The following is an 18,203-nucleotide window of genomic DNA, read 5'->3' as shown; positions in this document are numbered from 1 at the left end:
ATTTGAGTCTTCCTCGGATGGGCCTGGCCCCAAAGATGGCCACGGAAAGAGAGGCCGCCTACGTAGAGGCCCTGGGCCAGCTCTTCCAGGAACATACATGCACGGGGCAGTCTCCAAGCTCATTTTTTTGTTTGTCTTTTTTTACTTTCTTACAAAACCATGTGTCCCAGCCAAACAGGACGCTGCAGGCCTTCCCCCAGGCATTGTGGCTGAGTGGAGAAGCCCCCATGAATGAGTGGCTGCCAACCCCAGAAGAACTGTCTGCCCCTCTGCACAGGGCCAGTGTGAGGAAGGGGGTCCAGTTGGAGGCTCTGTCCTGCCCTCCCCCCTCAGCTGCTGGGAGAGAAGGCAGACCCGGGTCCCCGGTGTTCTTAGAGCCTGTAAGGGAAGGAGGGAGAAGAGGGTCTAAGGGGAGGAGGAAAGGCAGGGGCCCAGGACGAGGCAGGCCAGGGGGCAGGCCCACAATAGCTCACCAAGAATGTGCAATGCTCTCAAACCAATGTGGCGATACCAATGATGACTGCCAGAATGACGACAGTGACAGACACACAAATGGCGATCAAGACTTTCTTCTGTGGGAGAGTTCAGGGAAACAAACTCAGAAGGGGAGGGAAGGCAACCAGGGCCTCAGACTAGAGGGGAGGGGAGGGGTGTCAAGGCTCACCTTCCGAGCCTTCTTCTGGTTCTCCAGGGCAATCTTGACATGTTCCTGCCCGCGTTCCACATAGTCTGCTGAGCTCAGGATGTTCTTCTCAATCCGGTTGATCATCTCCCCCTGCTCAGAGGAGGGGTCAGTTTAGGCAGGTAGGGATGACTGGGGGTGGAGAGCCCATCAGCTCCTCTGCTTGCTCACACTAGCGGCCTGAAGGACATTTACTGGCGGGAAATACAGCACTAACAAAGGTGTGGGGGTAGGACCACATCTGACCAAAGTGCACACTCCTGAGGGTGGCTTCCAGGCTCCCTTTTATTATGTAGTCCCTTCTGCCCTGCTCCCTTACCCCCTACAACCTTCATTTGCAGTGGTGGCTTGGAGCCAAGCGCCTTAAGAAGCTCATACCTTGTCACAGAGGGTGAACTTCTGTCTCTTTGTAAATCTGTCTGAATTTGCTCATTCTTCTAGGCTTGCTTCTCAACAGCTGTGAAGCCCTCCCCAACCCTGCCTCCTCATGGCACTGCCAGCCTTCAGGTCCTGGTACTCCTACTGAATGAAATGCCTTCCCCATGAATCCCAGCTGCACAAGGGCATTGGCTGCAGCACTAGAGGCCGGCAGCTTACCTCACCCCACACAATGGGGGCAGCAGAAGAACACCACCTCCCACCCCAACCTCATTCAGATTTGTGGAGGCATGCCCCCTAAGGAGCATCTTTGAGTAGAACTCTTAGAGGTATAAGGGTGGATTCTATTGGTGGAGGAGGAGCCAGAGTTGGGGCTACATCCTGGGTAGCTCAACTGGGAGACAGGGTAAGATGGTGAGTGTAGAGGAGTGGCCATCTGCGTAATGTGGAGGTGGAAGCAATTCTGGGGCTCAGCTACAGATGGGAGTGAGGGCCAGCCTGGGGGCATGGCCCAGCCTGGAGGGGGATGAAAGCCTCGGGGAGAGAGGCTAGAGAGTGGAGATGGACTGACAGACACAGTGGGGTTTCTGACTGAACATGGTCTCACATCAAGCCCAGCCAGCTGTCTTGCCCACCTGCATCTCCACTTCTGTAGCCAGGAAAGTGAAAATCTCATGAAGTTCACGGATGCTGCGTTCAAGCTGCTGGATCTCACTGTGCCGGGCTGAGATCTCATTTAGGGCCTGTCGAGTCACCTGTGTGTCCTTCAGGATCTGGGGAGCAGATAGGAATGGCCAGACAGGTCACAGGGAATCCAGCAGCAGATCAAAAGTTCATGTTGAGCTTTCAGGCAGCCCTCAGGCTTAGAACTGGGGCCAGGACCCTGATGAGCAACCCTAGGCATGCTAAGTCATTCCCTTCCAGGCCTCTGTATTCCCTCAATCAAAGGGGACCAGGCCTCAGCTAAGATGAGAGTCCCAGAAGAGGGAGGCTAGCCATGACCACTCACATTGGACACAAACACCTCGCTTTGCCCACTGTCCAGCATCTGCTCCAGCTCCTCATCAGACACCATTCCAGCATTTGCTGTGAAGGAAAAGGTCAGGCTCAGAGCTGGGTCAGGTTACCTGACCCTGTAGGCCAGACACCACAACTCACTGATCTTCAGCTGCCTCCGAATCCGCTCCACATTCTTCTCCCGGTACTCGGACTGCATCAAGTTGCACTTGTTGATGAGCTCCACGAATTGCTGGGACAGGACCCCATGCTGATGATAGAAAATATAGGCTGGGGGAATCCCTGGGTGGCTCAGCAGTTTAGTGCCTGCCTTTGGCCCAGGGCGCGATTCTGGAGTCCCGGGATCAAGTCCCACATCAGGCTCCCAGCATGGAGCCTGCTTCTCCCTCCTCCTGTGTCTCTGCCTCTCTCTCTCTCTCTGTCTGTCATAAATAAATAAATAAATCTTTAAAAAAAAAAAAAAGAAAATATAGGCTGGGCACCCCGGAAGGATTTGGCCTTAACATCCCCATAAGTATAGGGAGCAAACAGCATAAGCTGTTTTAGTAGCCTGCTGCCTTGATCACCATTCTCTCAAGGTCAAAGCCAAAGCCTTTACTAGGGCTTATAAGGCCCTATTGGACCTTTCCTTCCCCATTTCCCCTCTGACTTTATGTCCTCCAGCTGTTGCCTCACTCGCACCCTCTGACCACAGTGGACTCCTTCCTACCCCCACCAAAGCCACCCCTACTTCAGGCTTTGGCATTCACTGCTCTTTGGGCCTAGAATACTCATGCCTCACAGAGGCCTTTAAATCTTTATTCCAATGTCACCTTCTGAATGAAGTTTTCTCTACCTTATTAAAACCGCAACCTGCCTTCTCCCGTCACTCTCAATCCTCTTCTCCTCAGTTTTTCCCTTAATACTTAACTACGTTCTGGGCAGCCTGGGTTTGCTCTGGCTCAGTGGTTTGGCGCCACCTTTGGCCCAGGGTGTGATCCTGGGGACCCAGGATCAAGTCCCACGTTGGGCTCCCTGCATGGAGCCTGCTGCTCCCTCTGCCTGTGTTTCTGCATCTCTCTCTGTCTCTGTCTCTTATGAATAAATAAATTTTTTAAAAAAACCTACGTTCTAAAATAGTGGGCATATTTATTATGGTGTGTGTCTCGCCCCACCAGAACATAAGTTCCATGAAGATTGGGCTCTTTGGTTCACTGCTGCATCCTAAACAGCTAGAAAAGGGCCTAGCACACAGTAGGCACTCAATAAATACCTTTGAATGCTTGCTGAACACCAGCCTTGCAGCTTAGACTAAAGGTATGCCTGGAGGTAAGCCCATTGCCCAGCTCTTACAGGTCCGGCTGGACCCTCAGCCTCTCACACCAATGACTACCACAGTTTCCCCCTAAAACATCCTCTTATCTTGTCCATTCTCTTGCTTCCTTCAATGTGGTCATTCCTTGGAGTTCCTTCCTTAGAGACATATTTGCTCTCCTGCCTTCACCACATCATTGCAAGATACCCAAACTGCCCTATCTTCAATCCAGGGTACTTTCTGGCCCACCTACACCAACTCTGACCTCCAGGAACTCCAAATTACTCCTCCCTGGGCACCCAGACAAGGGCAGTTAGATCATCTCAAATCTCCTCACTAAGATGTTGATTCAGTGACCTTCTCCCTCCAGGGAAGTTCCTCTTCTTGATTTCTTGAATTCTGCCCATGGGGCAGAGGATAACCCTGTCATATGGGCAGGAAAGCTCCCTGTCATTTATGACCTTTCCCTCTTCTTCCCTGGGCAGGGATATTAGCTACCACACCCTACCTGAGTAATGTCTTTGTCATCTAGTCAAGCTTGACTCACCATGTTGGTTTCTAGAAAGCATGCCTTCCACAACCAAGCCCAGATCACATCTGGGGATTCAGCAACTTCTCATGAATGAAGAAGGTGACAGGATGTTAGGTGGATTGGGAGTCAGGAGACTTTGGGTGAGATTTTTTTCTCTCAGCCTCAGTTTCCCCACTTGAAAATCATTAGGTTGGACTTGATAATCTCTAAGGGCCCTTTCTCCTTACTTTTGCCACCGAATGGTCTATGAAACCCTTGCAAAATGTCTTAGTTCTGGGAATAATAAACCCACCTGGGTTTTTCTCATCCTTGTGTTGACTGAGTTATAATTCTCATCAGCTTCTTCATTCTGGGGCTCTATGGCTGTGGGAAGACACAAGGGGATTGGTGGGGAAGGAGATTTGATCTGTGTGGCTTCAGAAAATCATGTGGGAACCAGGATACAGGGTCAGGGCCATACCCCATCCATACAATAGAGAGGTGCTTATCTCCACAGTATTATTTTGGGAATTATAATTTATCATAAATGACTAATTATGAGCCTCTGACAGTAGCTCAAGTGTATTTTTCTTTGCAATACTGAGCCACACAGTCCCCAGATATACCAGGAGCTGGGCAGGACCACAGGGAAGGGTCTGTCTGAGGTCCTAGGGGCTCACCCTTCAGCTGTGCTCGGATCTCCCTCCCTAGCTGTTTGATCTCCTCACGCAGGTTCTGCAGGTCCTGCTTCATACCTGAAGAAGAGAAAGCCATGACTCCCAGACAGCAGCTCCTACCTCAAACCAACCTGCCTGGCCACCACCTGCACGGAACTACAATCCCCACAATCCCTCTGGCTGAGCTAGCGTTTGCACTTGGGGTTTCACTCACTCTCCTCGGGAAGGGGCGTGGCCAGGATGGTGACCTGCTGCTTCTCCAACTCCCGGACTTTATTCTCCAGCTTGACAATAGTCTGTCGAATTGTCCGGACCTGGGGAAGGTGACCGCGAGGGCTGAGGGAGATGGGGGATACTCCGGACCGCGCTGCTCCTCGGATCATCCAGCCGCCTCATGAAGACAGGCGGAGACCCTAGCCTCTTACCTTTTGGAAGAACTCCTCGTCCGGGCTCCCCAGCCGTGCCGTGCCCGGGTGTACCACCAGCGCGACCCGCTCCTTGTCCTCATCGTCCGAACTGTCATCCCCCTGCCACGGCCGGGGTGGTCACTGGCATCACTTCCTTGCGGTTGCTCTCTCCCCGCAGGACTCACAGACTTCCGGGTCTTTCCTTCCTAGCCCTCAGCCACCCCTCCCTGTCCCGAAGACCAGGAGTCCTGTATGCCAGCCAGACCCCAGCCCGTCCGCCCACCCCCAGCCCTGCAGCCCCCTCTCACCTGTCTCAGTTCGTGGGTCCGGTCGCGCATGGCGGCCCGAGCTCCCTCTTCCCGGCGCCGGAGCCCCGAGGGCCTCGAGACTAAGTTTGGAACTCCCGTACCCCACTCACACTCTGACACTGACACTTCCCTCCGCCCTCACCCTGCGGACCCCCGGGCCCCCCCCACGAGCCACCAGAGGCTCCGTCCCGGGCACCATCCACAGTCAGTGGGAAGCAGCCGACCCCGGGGACCCCCCAAGATTCCACAGGTTGGAATTCCCTTTTCTTCCCCCCCTCCCGTTCCCGTAGCCTCGGCCCCGCCCCTCTGGGATGATCGGGGCATGCGCACTGGGTCGCGTCTCTTCCTCGCCGGAGGGAGCCTGAGGTCGGAAGCTGCGGCGCCCCGAACGGAAGCAAAGCTGCCAGGACGTGAGAACCCGCCCCCTTCGCCGGAACTGTCGCATCTACCAACGGAAATCTAGTTGCCAGACCGGGTGGGAATGCGTCATCGAAACGTAATCTCAGAGGCCCTGCATCTCACATCACCCCATGGTGCCCCCCCCACGTCACATGACCAGCCCGGTCCCACCCTCGCGGACCTCGGAACGTGACACTTTGCTTGTCACGTGCCCCGGCGCTGTCAACCCCGTCTCTGGAGCACCTTTCTCCCCACGACGTCTCCGGGACCCTGGCGCCCAAGCTACGCCCCTCCAGCCCTCGCGAGGCGGGGCGGGGGCTGCTGACTACCCCCAGAGACCGTTCGGGGCAGTGGGTGGTAGGACCCTCGCTGAATTCGGCTTCATTTTCTTTTGGGTCCAGGGACGTGGGCAGACGGAGAACTTAGAATTCGGGGCTGTCAGCATCATGGGACCTTGAAATTCAGAAAATAATAAGATCCAGCGTCAGAGAATTGCAGGGTTTTGTAGGCAGAGAATCTGGGGGTGGAAAGTGACCTCACCCAAGGCAGAAATCTCTCCTCCCGCATCCTCCTGGCGCAGCCTCTGACAGGTGGGCGGCTGGCGCCCTGCATGAACACTGCAGTTCCGCCGCACTCACCACCTTCCGAGCATAAGACCATTTCAGGGCAACTAAAGCTGAGAAAAGTGTCTGTATTACATTGAGGAGTCTGCCACTTACATCTAACTCCCTCCCTCCCTAGCATCTGGGTCTACCCTCTGAAGCCCACAAAAAAATCTGCACACATTCCCCATTATAGTGGACCGTGGGCTCTTGAGGTCAGGGCGACGCAGTCTTGTTCTTACCTGAATCCCCAGGGCCTATTTCAGTACCTATCACATATGGGCCCTCAATAAATATCTGTGGACAGAACTTTAACCTTTCATGTATCTGAAGATAAAGCTTGTCTTTTGGGCTTCAGCCTCTCATGGTGACACTGCCCTAGCCCACTAGATGGTCATTCATTCAAGGGATATCCATTTGTTGGGCACTTATTATGGGCCAGAGACTGTTGTAGGGGTCGGAGATAAATCAAGGCCTAACTGACAAAAACCTTTCACTTGTGAAACATTATGTGAGAGCAGTCTCCAAGGCCACTCAGTGAGTCTCAGCATAGCCAGAATAAAAATCAGGTCTCCTGGATGCCAGGACTCTTTCCAGAGAACTTACATGAAGGTTCAAGCAAAAGAAAGACTGGCCCCTCTCTAGTATGTCCTGGTAAGGAAATCTATATTTCTGTGATTGAGTTGCTATGGATTTCTGGAAAGTCATGTCTTTGTCTCTGGGCCTCAGTCTCCCATCTGTAGGATAGATGGCATAGCAAGATGGAGAGATCATCTTTAGATCATCTTTCCCTGCTCTGAAGTCCATTGATTATGAGGTTGGAAAGTATAAACTGCTGTCTGATTCTATTAGAAGGGCTTTGATCCTTCCCTTCCCTTCTGTCCCCTTCAGAACCCAGCTCGCCTGGGGTAGGGAACAAAGGAGTGAAAATGGTGTGCTGCTCTGATCAACCTTCAGGAGAAATGAAGGGTTGGAGGGTTTTTCCAGAGGTCAAGCCCTGCTCCTTGGGGTCTCCTGGAGATCATGAAGGGTTTCCCCACTCTTGGGTCTTCAATGTCAGCCTCCCTGCCTCCCTGCCTCCCTTTCCTTCTTTCTGTCTGTCTGTCTCTCATACTCTGTCTCTCGGGGCGGGGGGGCAGTGGAAGGGCTTTAGGAACTTGGACTCCCAGTCCTGAATAACTTAATGATCTTGATCTTGAATAACTCGTTGCTCTTCTCTGGGAATTAGTTTCTCCATTTGACAACTTGGTCTGGTGATTTCTAAGGTAAGAATTGAACAGTATCAGGAGGCCTGGTAGCTCAGAGGTTGAGTGCCTGCCTTCGGCTCAGGTCATGATCCCGGGATCAGGGATTGGGTCCGCATTGGGCTCCCTGTGGGGAGCCTGCTTCTTCCTCTGTGGGTGTTTCTGCCTCTCTATCTCTCTCAGTCTGTGTCTCTCATGAATAAATAAATAAGTCTTAAAAAAGAATTGAACAATATCAAGTGAGGTGAGAAAGACTCTGGAAAGCTCCTATGAACTACCAAGGGTTGCCCACTCTCGGGGCTGTTATGATCGTGGATTCCAGCTATCCCTAGGACCACCAGGCCCACTTGCCTCTCTGTTAGTCTCTTGATGGTTTGCTTCTTGGTTCCCAGCTTTGATCTAGAGTTGTTGGTGCCTTTGTTAAATTTCCCAGGACTATAATATTCATTATTGTATTTGTGGTCTCTGGGTGGGATCACAGGGCTTTGGAATGGTGGCTTAAGGTCGCAGGAGGCTGAGCTTAAAGCCTCATGGAGTGGTATGTAGAGACAGTGGGGAGCACAGGCCATGCAGGGAGAATAGCTCTGGGGATGGAGCTTCCAGAGCTGAGCCCTTATCTCTGTTTCATGGTTTTGGGCGTTATTCCTCTTGGCCCCTCTGAACAACCTTGATGAATGTATTAAGCATACTGGGTCTGGGAGGGGTAGATACTAGGGATGTGTGTGTTTTCCTTCCAGCGTGCAGGAAGGTCAGGCCCTACCCAGTCCTGAGGCATGGCGGCCTGTCCTGTCTTCTCCACTGCAGGGCCATCCTACCAACATCCTACCTATACTGGAGCCAGAAGCCCCGGGCTGGAATCCCAGCTCCTTCACCTCATCACACAATTCTCCAAGGCAAGTTACATAACCTTGCTATGCCTCAGTTCCCTCATTTGAGAAATGGGAACCATAACAGTACCAACCTCATAGGATTGCCAGAAAAATTAAATGAGATGATACGTGTAAAGTGAATAGAACAGAGTATGGTACAGAATAAATGCTATGTATGTGTTTGCTGCTGTTATATGGTGGTGATGATGGTGATTGTTGCCTGAGGGTGTCAGCAGTGCCAGTGTCTCCGCAGGGATTCCACAATGTGGCTTGTTCAGATTCTTCTTCCACTTTCCATCTGTGCCCGACTGTGCATCAGATACCAGGCTAGAGGCCTTGCCATGGTCTGCACGTCTCTCCTGTTTCGCCCTGGATCTGACACACCATATATTTTAAAATATTATTTATATTTATTTTATGTATTGTCTGTCTTCACCCCTTCCTGTCTACCTTCCAGAATATAAGCTCCGTGAGGACAGGGATTTCACCTGCATTATTCACTGCTGTGTCCCCAGTACGTCCAACAGTGCCTGGCAAATGGTAGCTGGTCAATAAATATGAATGAATGAATGAATGAAATTACTTTCTAATTTAATTTTTATATAGCATTTACTATGTGCCCAGCACCAACATAAGCACCTTGGAAATACTAACTCATTTAGTTTTCATAGCAGTTCTATGGGATAGGTACTGTTATTGTCCATATTTTACAGAGGAGGAAACTGGCCCACAGAGGTATTAAGTCATTTGCCCAAGGCTTCACATTAGTGCAGGACAGAGTTGGGATTTGAACCCAGAGAGTGGAGCTCTGGGTTCTGTGAGGTTCTCTTGAGCTCTTATCCACTCCACTATGATCCAAGGAAAACGTGGGTTCCCTGTGTCCACCTACCTTTGGTAACTTGCTGCCACCTATTGATGCCCTGCTCATCATCTGTGGGGAGGAGGGGGAAGACTTTTCCTGCAAGACTGAGCCTTCTCCCCTCCTCTGTCACAGGGTCTCTGTTCCATACCTGCTGGGTGGGGCTGACCGCTGGGGAGGCTGTTTGTCCTCTCCCATCTCCCTGTTTGCTCTGTCCCCAGAAGCCAAGGATATCTATGCATGTTTCATATAAAGGGCATCCGTTTATCCTACAAGTCTCTGAGGCTGGTTTTGTGCCAAGCCCCCACAGCTCTCTCTTCGTGATTATATTCATGGCCTGACCTTGACCACTCCCTAGAGTTCTACCTGAGAACTTCTAATCAAACGCTACATACACTCTTGTGACTTTAACTGGCATGCATATGCTAGCTCCCAAATTCGTGTCTCCAGGCCTCAGTTTTCTCCTGAGCTCCAGACTTCTGATTCCATCTGCCTACTGGACATCTCCTCCTGGAGGTCCCATAGGCACCTTAAATTCAACCTGTTTCATCGTCTCCCCCCTGAGACTCTCCTAAACAAGCTTCTGTTTCTCCTGTTGCCTCTCCCTGTGGGTTACTCCCAATCACGTGTGCCATAACCTTGGCCTTGAACTTCATTTTAAAAGTGATGGATCACACAATTTGTCATGATAAGCTCCCCTAAAAATACTGGAAGAAAATATGGGAAAAATCCTTTCTAACACTTGGAGTGAGGAAGCCTTTCCAACTCCATCTCAAAATTCAAAAGCTATAAAAGATTAATACAGTTGTCTACCTGGAAAAAATCCGCATGGCAAAAAAACATTAAAGCAAAATCAAAAGACAAACAATAAATGTAAGAAAAAATATTTGCAATTCTTATCATATACAAAGGGTAATCTTTCTACTATTTAAAGAGCTTCCTCATATTGATAAGAAAGACCAACAATTTAATAAAAACTGGGAAAAGAACATGACAGATCACAAAAGAGAAAATACATAAGGTCTTAAACACATATGCAGATGTTCACTTTCACACATAATGAGAGAAATGAAAAGACAATACTGAAATACCATTTTTTCCTTTATTGCATTAGCAATTTTAACCCATTTGTCTGACAAAACACTCTTTTGGCAATACCATGGGAAACTTGTTGGTAGGAATGCAAAATGATACAAATCAGACAATATTTATCAAAATTATAAACTTATGTACACTTTGAATCAGCTTTCTCACTTGTGAAAATCTATCTGAAAATCTATCTGGATCACTTAGCTATTGCTTCCCAGGAAACCACCTTAACACTTACTGGCATAAAATAACAATGATTTATTGTTTCTCCAGATTCTAAGAATGGTCAGATGGTTTTTCTGCTGATCTTACCCTATATTACTCAAGCGGTAGCAGTCAGCTGGCACCTCAGCTGGGGCTAGATGGCCCGTGATGGCTGTCACTCACTAGTATGAGACCTTAGCTCTGATGGCTCAATCAAGGGATGGCTGAGCCACTCTCTCCATGTGGTATTTCATCCTGAGTTTGTTTAATTGTTTGTTTATAAGTAAGCTCTATCCCCCATGTGGGGCTTGAACTCACAACCCTGAGATCAAGGGTTGCATGCTCTACTGACTGAGCCAGTCAGGTCTCCCAGCCTGAGTTTCTTCTTAGCACAGTGTCCTCATGGTTCCAAAAAGGTGAGAGGAGAAGCTGCAAAGTCTCTTGAGACCCTGCTCAGAAGCTGTGTGACATTGCTTCTGTCATATTCAATGAGTTCAAGCAAGTCCCAAGTCCATGCCAGCTGCAAAGGAGAGAAACAGAATTTTAATTCACTATATCTTCCTATATTTCCCTATATATCTTTCCTATATTTCACTATGGGAAATGACATATACATCGGTGTTATTCTTTGGATATTGTTTGCAAATTTGTCCATCAGCAGGTAGGCAGCTTTCAAAAAGGATGAGGATATTCATCACAAATAATGTGAGAGTGCTTTAAAATATCATTAGTCAAATACCAAGATGTGGCATGAGTATATCATGCTACTGTGGTATAAGAAAAAAGTGTGGGGGGATCCCTGGGTGGCGCAGCGGTTTGGCGCCTGCCTTTGGCCCAGGGCGCAATCCTGGAGACCCGGGATCGAATCCCATATCGGGCTCCCGGTGCATGGAGCCTGCTTCTCCCTCTGCCTGTGTCTCTGCCTCTCTCTCTCTCTCTCTCTCTCTCTGTGACTATCATAAATTAAAAAAAAAAAGTGTGGGGATGCCTGGATGGCTTACCGGTTTGGCGCCTGCCTTCGGCCCAGGGCGTAATCCTGGAGACCCGGGATCGAGTCCCATGTCGGGCTCCCTGCATGGAGCCTGCTCCTCTCTCTCTGCCTCTCTCTCTCTGTGTCTCTCATGAATAAATAAATAAAATCTTTTTTTTTTTAAAAAAGAAAAAAATGTGTCAGTGTGTGCACTCATGCGCACATGTGTGTATGTTTGTTTGTATCGTTAAATCCTGGAAAGTTACAGAAGAAACTAATAAAAGTGGTTCCCTACAGATGTTTCCTGAGAACAAGCTGGCAAGAACAGTTGTCAAAAGTAAGAATGTTCACTGTAAATCTTTTATATTATTTAGATTTTTTAATCACGTGCAAGTATTACCTATTTTAAATAATCGTATCAAAGAAAGAAGGTACCTTTGAATAATTTCAAACAAAGAAATATGTCTTAGTCAGCTTGGGCTGCTATAACAAAATGCCACAGGCTGGCAGGCTTAAACAACAGACATTTATTTCTCACGGTTCCGGCGGCTGGAAGGAGAAGATCAAGGTGCCTGAAGATTCGGTTCTTGGAGAGGGGTCTCTTCCTGGATTGCAGATGGCTGCCTTGCTGCATCTTTGCAAGAAGAAGCCCTGAGGTCTCTTCCTTTTCTTAGAACATCTCTAATCCCATCAGAATCTCCACCTTGTAACCTCACTTAAATCTAATTATCTCCCAAGGGCCCCACATCCTGATACCATTACAGCAGGGGGGGGGGGATATTAGGGCTTCAACATATGAATTTGGGGTGGAGGGCACAGACATTCAGCCCATAATAGAATACTATGATCAAACTTTCATTTTACAAGGACTCTGCCAGTGGCCATGTGCAGGGCCATACAGATGGCTGTGCCTATGGACGCATGGGGGCTATCACACAAGAGAGGCACTAGCCACATCTTAGACACCTACATATTTGAATATTTATTACAATTGTCTGGCAGATGGAGGTAGAGCATCTTGAGGAAGGGATGCCTTTTTCTATTTGCACAAAGGCACAATAGGGGTTGGCAATAGCCCTGGTCAGGAGAAGATTGATTGGGAAATCAGTTATGAATCACCCCCTGGCCAAAAATAATGAGGTGATGGGATGCCTGGGTGGCTCGGTTGAGCATCTGCCTTCGACTCAGGGCATGATCCTGGAGTTTCAGGATCAAGTCCCACATCAGGATCCCCGTGAGGAGCCTGCTTCTCCCTCTGCCTGTGTCTGCCTTTTCTCTGTGTCTCTCATGAATAAATAAATAAAATCCTTTAAAAATTATAATGAGGTGGTTATGGAGCATCCATTAAAGTAACAGAGTCTATCAGACATTATTACAGTTTGGAAAAATTGGTAAGGGAATCAGAGGGTCCTAGATCACTCCTGGATATCTGGCTTTTGCTATAGGTGGAGGCAAGTTTGCTCAAATAAGAGAAATTATTTAAATAAATCACCCTATAGGGGCGCCTGGGTGGCTCAGTCAGTTAAGTGTCTGCCTTTAGCTCAGGTCATGATCCCTGGGTCCTGGGTTGAGCCGCATCAGGCTCCCTGCTCAGCAAGGAGCCTGCCTCTCCCTCTCTCTGCCCCTTCTTCTTATGCTCTCTTTCTCTGACAAATAAAATCTTTTAAAAAATAAAATAAATTGCCTATTAGGAAATGTAAAAATACTATTTATAGAAATATATACTGCCTAAATAAACCTTTTTAAAATATGTTAATAGGGTCTCCTGGGTGGCTCAGTTGGCTAACTTAGGGTCTGCCTTTGGCTAGGGTCATGATCCCAAGGTCCTAGGATCAAGCCCTGCATCAGGCTCCCCCTGCCTGCTGCTCCCCTGCTTGTGCTCTCTCTCTCTGTCAAACAAGTAAATAAAATATTTTTTAAAAAAATGTTAATGTCGGGATCCCTGGGTGGCGCAGCGGTTTGGCGCCTGCCTTTGGCTCAGGGCGCGATTCTGGAGATCCAGGATCGAATCCCATATCGGGTTCCCGGTGCATGGAGCCTGCTTCTCCCTCTGCCTATGTCTCTGCCTCTCTCTCTCTCTCTCTCTGTGACTATCATAAATAAATAAATTAAAAAAAAATGTTAATGTCTTTTATGACAGAACATTTTACTTTTTAAAAACAGATTTTATTTACTTATTTTAGAGAGCGGGGAGGGGGCAGAGCGAGAGGGGAGAGAACATCTTAAGGAGACTCCTGCTGAGTGGGGAGCCCGATGCGGGGCTCAATCTCATGACCCTGAGATCATGAGCCGAGTTGATTCAAGAGTCAGATGCTCAACCAACTGAGCCACCCAGGTGTCCCATGACACAACATATTAAATTTTATTGAAAGATTTTTAGGGATCCCTGGGTGGCGCAGCGGTTTGGCGCCTGCCTTTGGCCCAGGGCGCGATTCTGGAGACCCGGGATCGAATCCCACGTCGGGCTCCCGGTGCATGGAGCCTGCTTCTTCCTCTGCCTGTGTCTCTGCCTCTCTCCCTCTCTCTGTGACTATCAAAAAAAATAAAATAAAAAAAATAGTATTGAAAAAAAAAAGAAAGATTTTTAAAGAAATCCAAAATTAGTGGGTAGATACACCACATAAATGAACAGGAAGACTCAATATTGTAATGGCATAAGTTTTTCCAAAATATTTCTCCAAAGTCAGCACCATGATTCAGTCTCTGCTGCATGATGTGGACTCTAGTATGGGTGGTGAGAAGGCCTGGAATAAGTCCCCTGGGAGCCAGATACCAATTGGCTAAGAGAATGTTTCAATAGTCTAGGATTTCTGCCGGGACTGGATCCCAGCTCCTGCCTGGAAAAAATTACTTAAATTCTTATGTTTCCGTTTCCTTGTCTGTGAATGGAGATAATGGCAGTAACCTCTGATGGTTGTTGTGAAGATCAAGTAATACACATAAAACACATAGAACCGGGCTTGGCACATGACCAGCACTATGTAAGACCCAGCTCCTACCATCACTACTATTATTCAGGTTATTGACATATTCACTTTCCAGGTTCACGATGGTTCAAATGGGCTGTGGAAATAGGGAGAAGGCTTATGCAGCCAAATTCCAGGGCCCTGATGAATAAAACTTGAAAGCTGGATATGAGGGATGGAAAAACAGGACAACAATGCTCTTTCACATCTGCTTCACTGGAGATTTTCTAGTTACAAATGGCTTCCATGCTCATTTTCTCAATAAACCCTCACACTATGCTAGGGTGGGGTGGGGGTGGCAAATATCACAGCCCATTTTGCAGATTTGGAACCTAGGACTTAGAGATATCAGGTCACTGGCTCCACAGGCTGATGTTTGTCTTACTCATCACTGTATCTGCAGCACCACAGCATAGTCCTGGCACAAGGAGAAGGTTCTCAATAACTACTCACTGGTTAATGGATGAATAGGTCAAACGCGTATTCATTCTTCTGTTCCTGAGCACTGCAGGTGTGATAGACAGGTCCTATGCCAGGTACCACAGGGAGGCAGAGATTGATCACGTGGCATCCTTGAACATGAGGCACTCAGATTCAGAGTCCAGTGGGTGGACTTGTCAGCTACGTATAAATTTCTCCACCCGAAGTACTGAATCTTCCTTGAAGGACAGGATGTAACCCAAGCGCACTGCAAAAATAAGCCTGGGCCCTATTAAATCACTGAGGGTTGGGGGATGTTGTTATGCAGCGTAACCTAGGCTTGGCACTGCCTGGATACACTGTTATTCCCAAATTTGACCAAACATAAGAATTTCTAGAGGTAGTTGCTCAAAAACCTGGATTCCTGGGCTGCAACACAGATCTACGGTATTAGAATTTCCAGGGAAGCACCCTGGTAATCTGTGTATGTAACAGGCTTTCTTTTCCAACTTCAGAAGGGTTAAGAAAGAAAGACTGAGCAGCTAAACTTGAAGGACGGGTAGGAGTAAGACTTGGGGGGCAGCCCCGGTGGCTCAGCGGTTTAGTGCCTGCCTTCAGCCCAGGGCGAGATCCTGGAGATTCAGGATCGAGTCCCATGTCAGGCTCCCTGCATGGAGCCTGCTTCTCCCTCTGCCTGTGTCTCTGCCTCTCTCTCTGTGTGTCTCTCATGAATAAATAAATAAAACCTTAAAAGAAAAAAGGAATCACTGAACCATGAGAGGAATTACGATTGTTCCCACATGGTATGTTCTTGTGTCCGTTTTTAGAGCCACAGCCAGATTTAAGATGTAAACCTTTCACTCACTCATTTATTTAACAAATATTTTGGCACATTCTGTGCTCTGGGTGCCATCATGCCACTGGAGAACCAGCCATGAACAAAACAAACAAAAGTCCCTGCCTTCATGGAACTTATTTCCTTTGTCCTTTTTTTTTTTTTTTAAGATTTTATATATTTATTCATGAGAGACACGTCGAGAGAGGCAGAGACACAGGCAGAGGGAGAAGCAGGCTCCATGCAGGGAGCCCGATGCGGGACTCAATCCCAGGACCCCAGGACCATGACCTGAGCCAAAGGCAGACACTCAACTACTGAGTTATCAGGGCGCTCATATTTCCTTTGTCTTTATGCCTGGGGCATGAAGGAATATGCCGTACATTCATTCATTCATTCATTTATTCATTGAGATTTTTAGTGAACATCTGCTTTGTACCTGACCTTGGTTGTTGGAGAGAAGCAGACATGAGTCAGGCCTGGTCTGGTCTAGTGGAGAAGCTGACTCAGCCCACACCTCATGAGGTTGTTTGCCTAGACTGCTGGGAGAGGCCTGAAGGATGGGAAGTCTGACTATCCACGAAGGGGCAAAACAGAAGCAGGTGGAGGAACAGCAGAGGGAAAGACCCCGAGGTGCCTGGGGTCCGGGATCCCTTGGTGTGGTTAAAGCTTAGGGTCTGCAGCCCAGGGAGGGAAGTGGTAGGAGAGAGGAGGTGAGGGTGGTGGGATTCAAATACCAGGGCAGTGATACAGAAGGCCATGGGGTGGGGATGGGGGTGGGGGTGGAGTCATTGGGGTGGGGGATTGATATTATCACATCCCTTTAAGGGGCAATCACTAACACCTGGGGAAAAGACTGGACGCGCAGGGCAGGGGCTGCAGGTGGGAAGACCACAGAGAAGGCTGTTGTGATGCCCCAGGTGAAAGCCAGTGAGAGTTTAGCCTGTCCCCAGGTGGCGAGCAAGGAGAGGACCCAGGGGACAGCTCTGGGTTTGGCAGTTGAGGGACGAGTGATAACACTGTGGTTTTACAGGAATAGGCTTTGTAATCAAGATGCCCTTGAGAGCCCCAGCCCTGCCCTTTGCTAACCTTGTGAACTCGGGTCCATTATTCGAGCATTCCAAGCCTCAGTTTCCTGATCTGTGCACTTGGGATCATGGCAGGAGCAGCTATGTGGTCAGGAAGATTCTAGGAGTCACTCAGCCTGGCACCTAGGACACAGTGGACACTCAGGACAGGGCAGCATTACGGGGACGGGGGAGGGAACCAAGGTCAGCTTTCCCTCTGCTTTGAGTGGCTGGCTGACCGAGGTGCCATCTCTGATGGAGAACACAGGAAGAAACACTATGGGAGGAGAAGGCAGGCCACTACAGTCTCGGAAGTTCCATCAAAGCCCTGGCCTCACTCACTTCGGTTACGGATCTACTTATGTCTCTGAGGACATCGCCTGTGTCCTTGGTGCTCAGCTCAGTCTCTGGCTCATAGTAGGTGCTGCCTCTGAGGAGGAGGATCTGGCTTGCAGGTGCAGATGTGGGTACTGCCGCATGTAGGTACAGCTGACCCTGGGAAGTGATAGAGTAAAGAAAGCAGAGAAGAGAACCCGGGGTGGTGGTGGTGGTGGTGGTGGGTCCCCAGGGAACCCGGTTGTAGAGGGGTTGTGGGAGAAAGGGTGGATCTGGAAGGAGGATGGAAAACAATGTTCAGAGGCTGGGGGGTTGGTGGGAAGGGAGGCAGGAAGCAGGCTGAGAGTCAAGAGAGGTCATCAGGGTCATATGTCGTTCAAAGATCATGAAGGGTCAGGCCTGACCACTGGGCGATGGATTTGGCATCAAGGAGGTAGTCGGGTAAGTTGGCAAAAGCAGGTTCAAGGCCTGCGGGGGCCAAAGCCCCGCTGCAGGGGTAGCGTAGTTGACATGATGTTAAAATATGGAGATGGGGAGAGCAGAGGTGGGCATCAGGAAGAACAGGGGTACTTGGACCCTCAGAAACACCAGCATTCCTCTCCCAATAAGGGCGAATTTCGTTTTCAACAGTCAGAGCCATGTAAAGATGGGCCAAGGGCTCTGGAAAGGTAGTGAGCCCCCTGTCCTCGGAGGTAGACAAGCAGAGCTCTGAGACCCACTGCTGCCTAGAGAAAATTGTCACAGTTAGATTGGGGAAGGCTGTGCAAAATAAACCCCAAAACAAACAAGTCCCTGTCCTTCTCAGGCTTGGCTGATTCCTTGCATCACAAAAGCCACCTAGAGGGTCAGTTTTGCTATTTCTAGTGTCCAAAGAACCTCCTGCAGGGACACACACACAGAGGTGGTCGTGCCCTGGCTCCCACAGATACTCGCGGACACCACACATAAAATCTACCTCTATCTCCTGGTATAAAGGGATGCACAGCACCCCTCCCCGGGTTATTCCCTGAATTCACCCGCGTACCCCCTGTCTGCCGGCCCCCCACCCCCCACCCAGCAGCTCGCTGCC

The 18,203-nt window shown here is 49.3% G+C and overlaps 1 protein-coding gene across 1 annotated transcript; it reads right to left on the bottom strand.

The window, feature by feature from the left end:
- Positions 1-119: 119 nt before the first annotated feature.
- On the bottom strand, positions 120-5,551 carry STX4 (syntaxin 4). The gene is made up of 11 exons (XM_055341063.1): positions 5,275-5,551; positions 4,985-5,086; positions 4,774-4,873; positions 4,563-4,637; positions 4,196-4,266; positions 2,219-2,327; positions 2,070-2,146; positions 1,696-1,833; positions 665-775; positions 474-572; positions 120-378 (listed from the first exon to the last, which is right to left on the bottom strand). Exons 1-10 carry the CDS (start codon positions 5,302-5,304, stop codon positions 492-494), a joined length of 894 nt encoding a protein of 297 aa, XP_055197038.1. The 5' UTR covers positions 5,305-5,551; the 3' UTR covers positions 120-378; positions 474-491.
- Between the last annotated feature and the right edge of the window lie 12,652 nt (positions 5,552-18,203).

This window comes from Nyctereutes procyonoides, unplaced genomic scaffold, assembly GCF_905146905.1.
Source record: "Nyctereutes procyonoides isolate TBG_1078 unplaced genomic scaffold, NYPRO_anot_genome, whole genome shotgun sequence".
In the NCBI taxonomy this organism is placed as follows: Eukaryota; Metazoa; Chordata; class Mammalia; order Carnivora; family Canidae; genus Nyctereutes; species Nyctereutes procyonoides.
The sequence above is the reverse complement of the archived record's forward strand: the minus strand, read 5'-3'. Positions and strand labels throughout refer to the sequence as shown.

Bases quoted from the DNA above. Each gene is read 5' to 3' on its own strand.
- STX4 (XM_055341063.1), bottom strand. From the start codon at position 5,304: ATGCGCGACCGGACCCACGAACTGAGACAG. The intron at 5,087-5,274 runs GTGAGAGGGGGC...CGGCCGTGGCAG, and splicing joins GGACCCACGAACTGAGACAG to GGGGATGACAGTTCGGACGA. The intron at 2,328-4,195 runs GTGGGTTTATTA...TTCTATCATCAG, and splicing joins CAAGGATGAGAAAAACCCAG to CATGGGGTCCTGTCCCAGCA.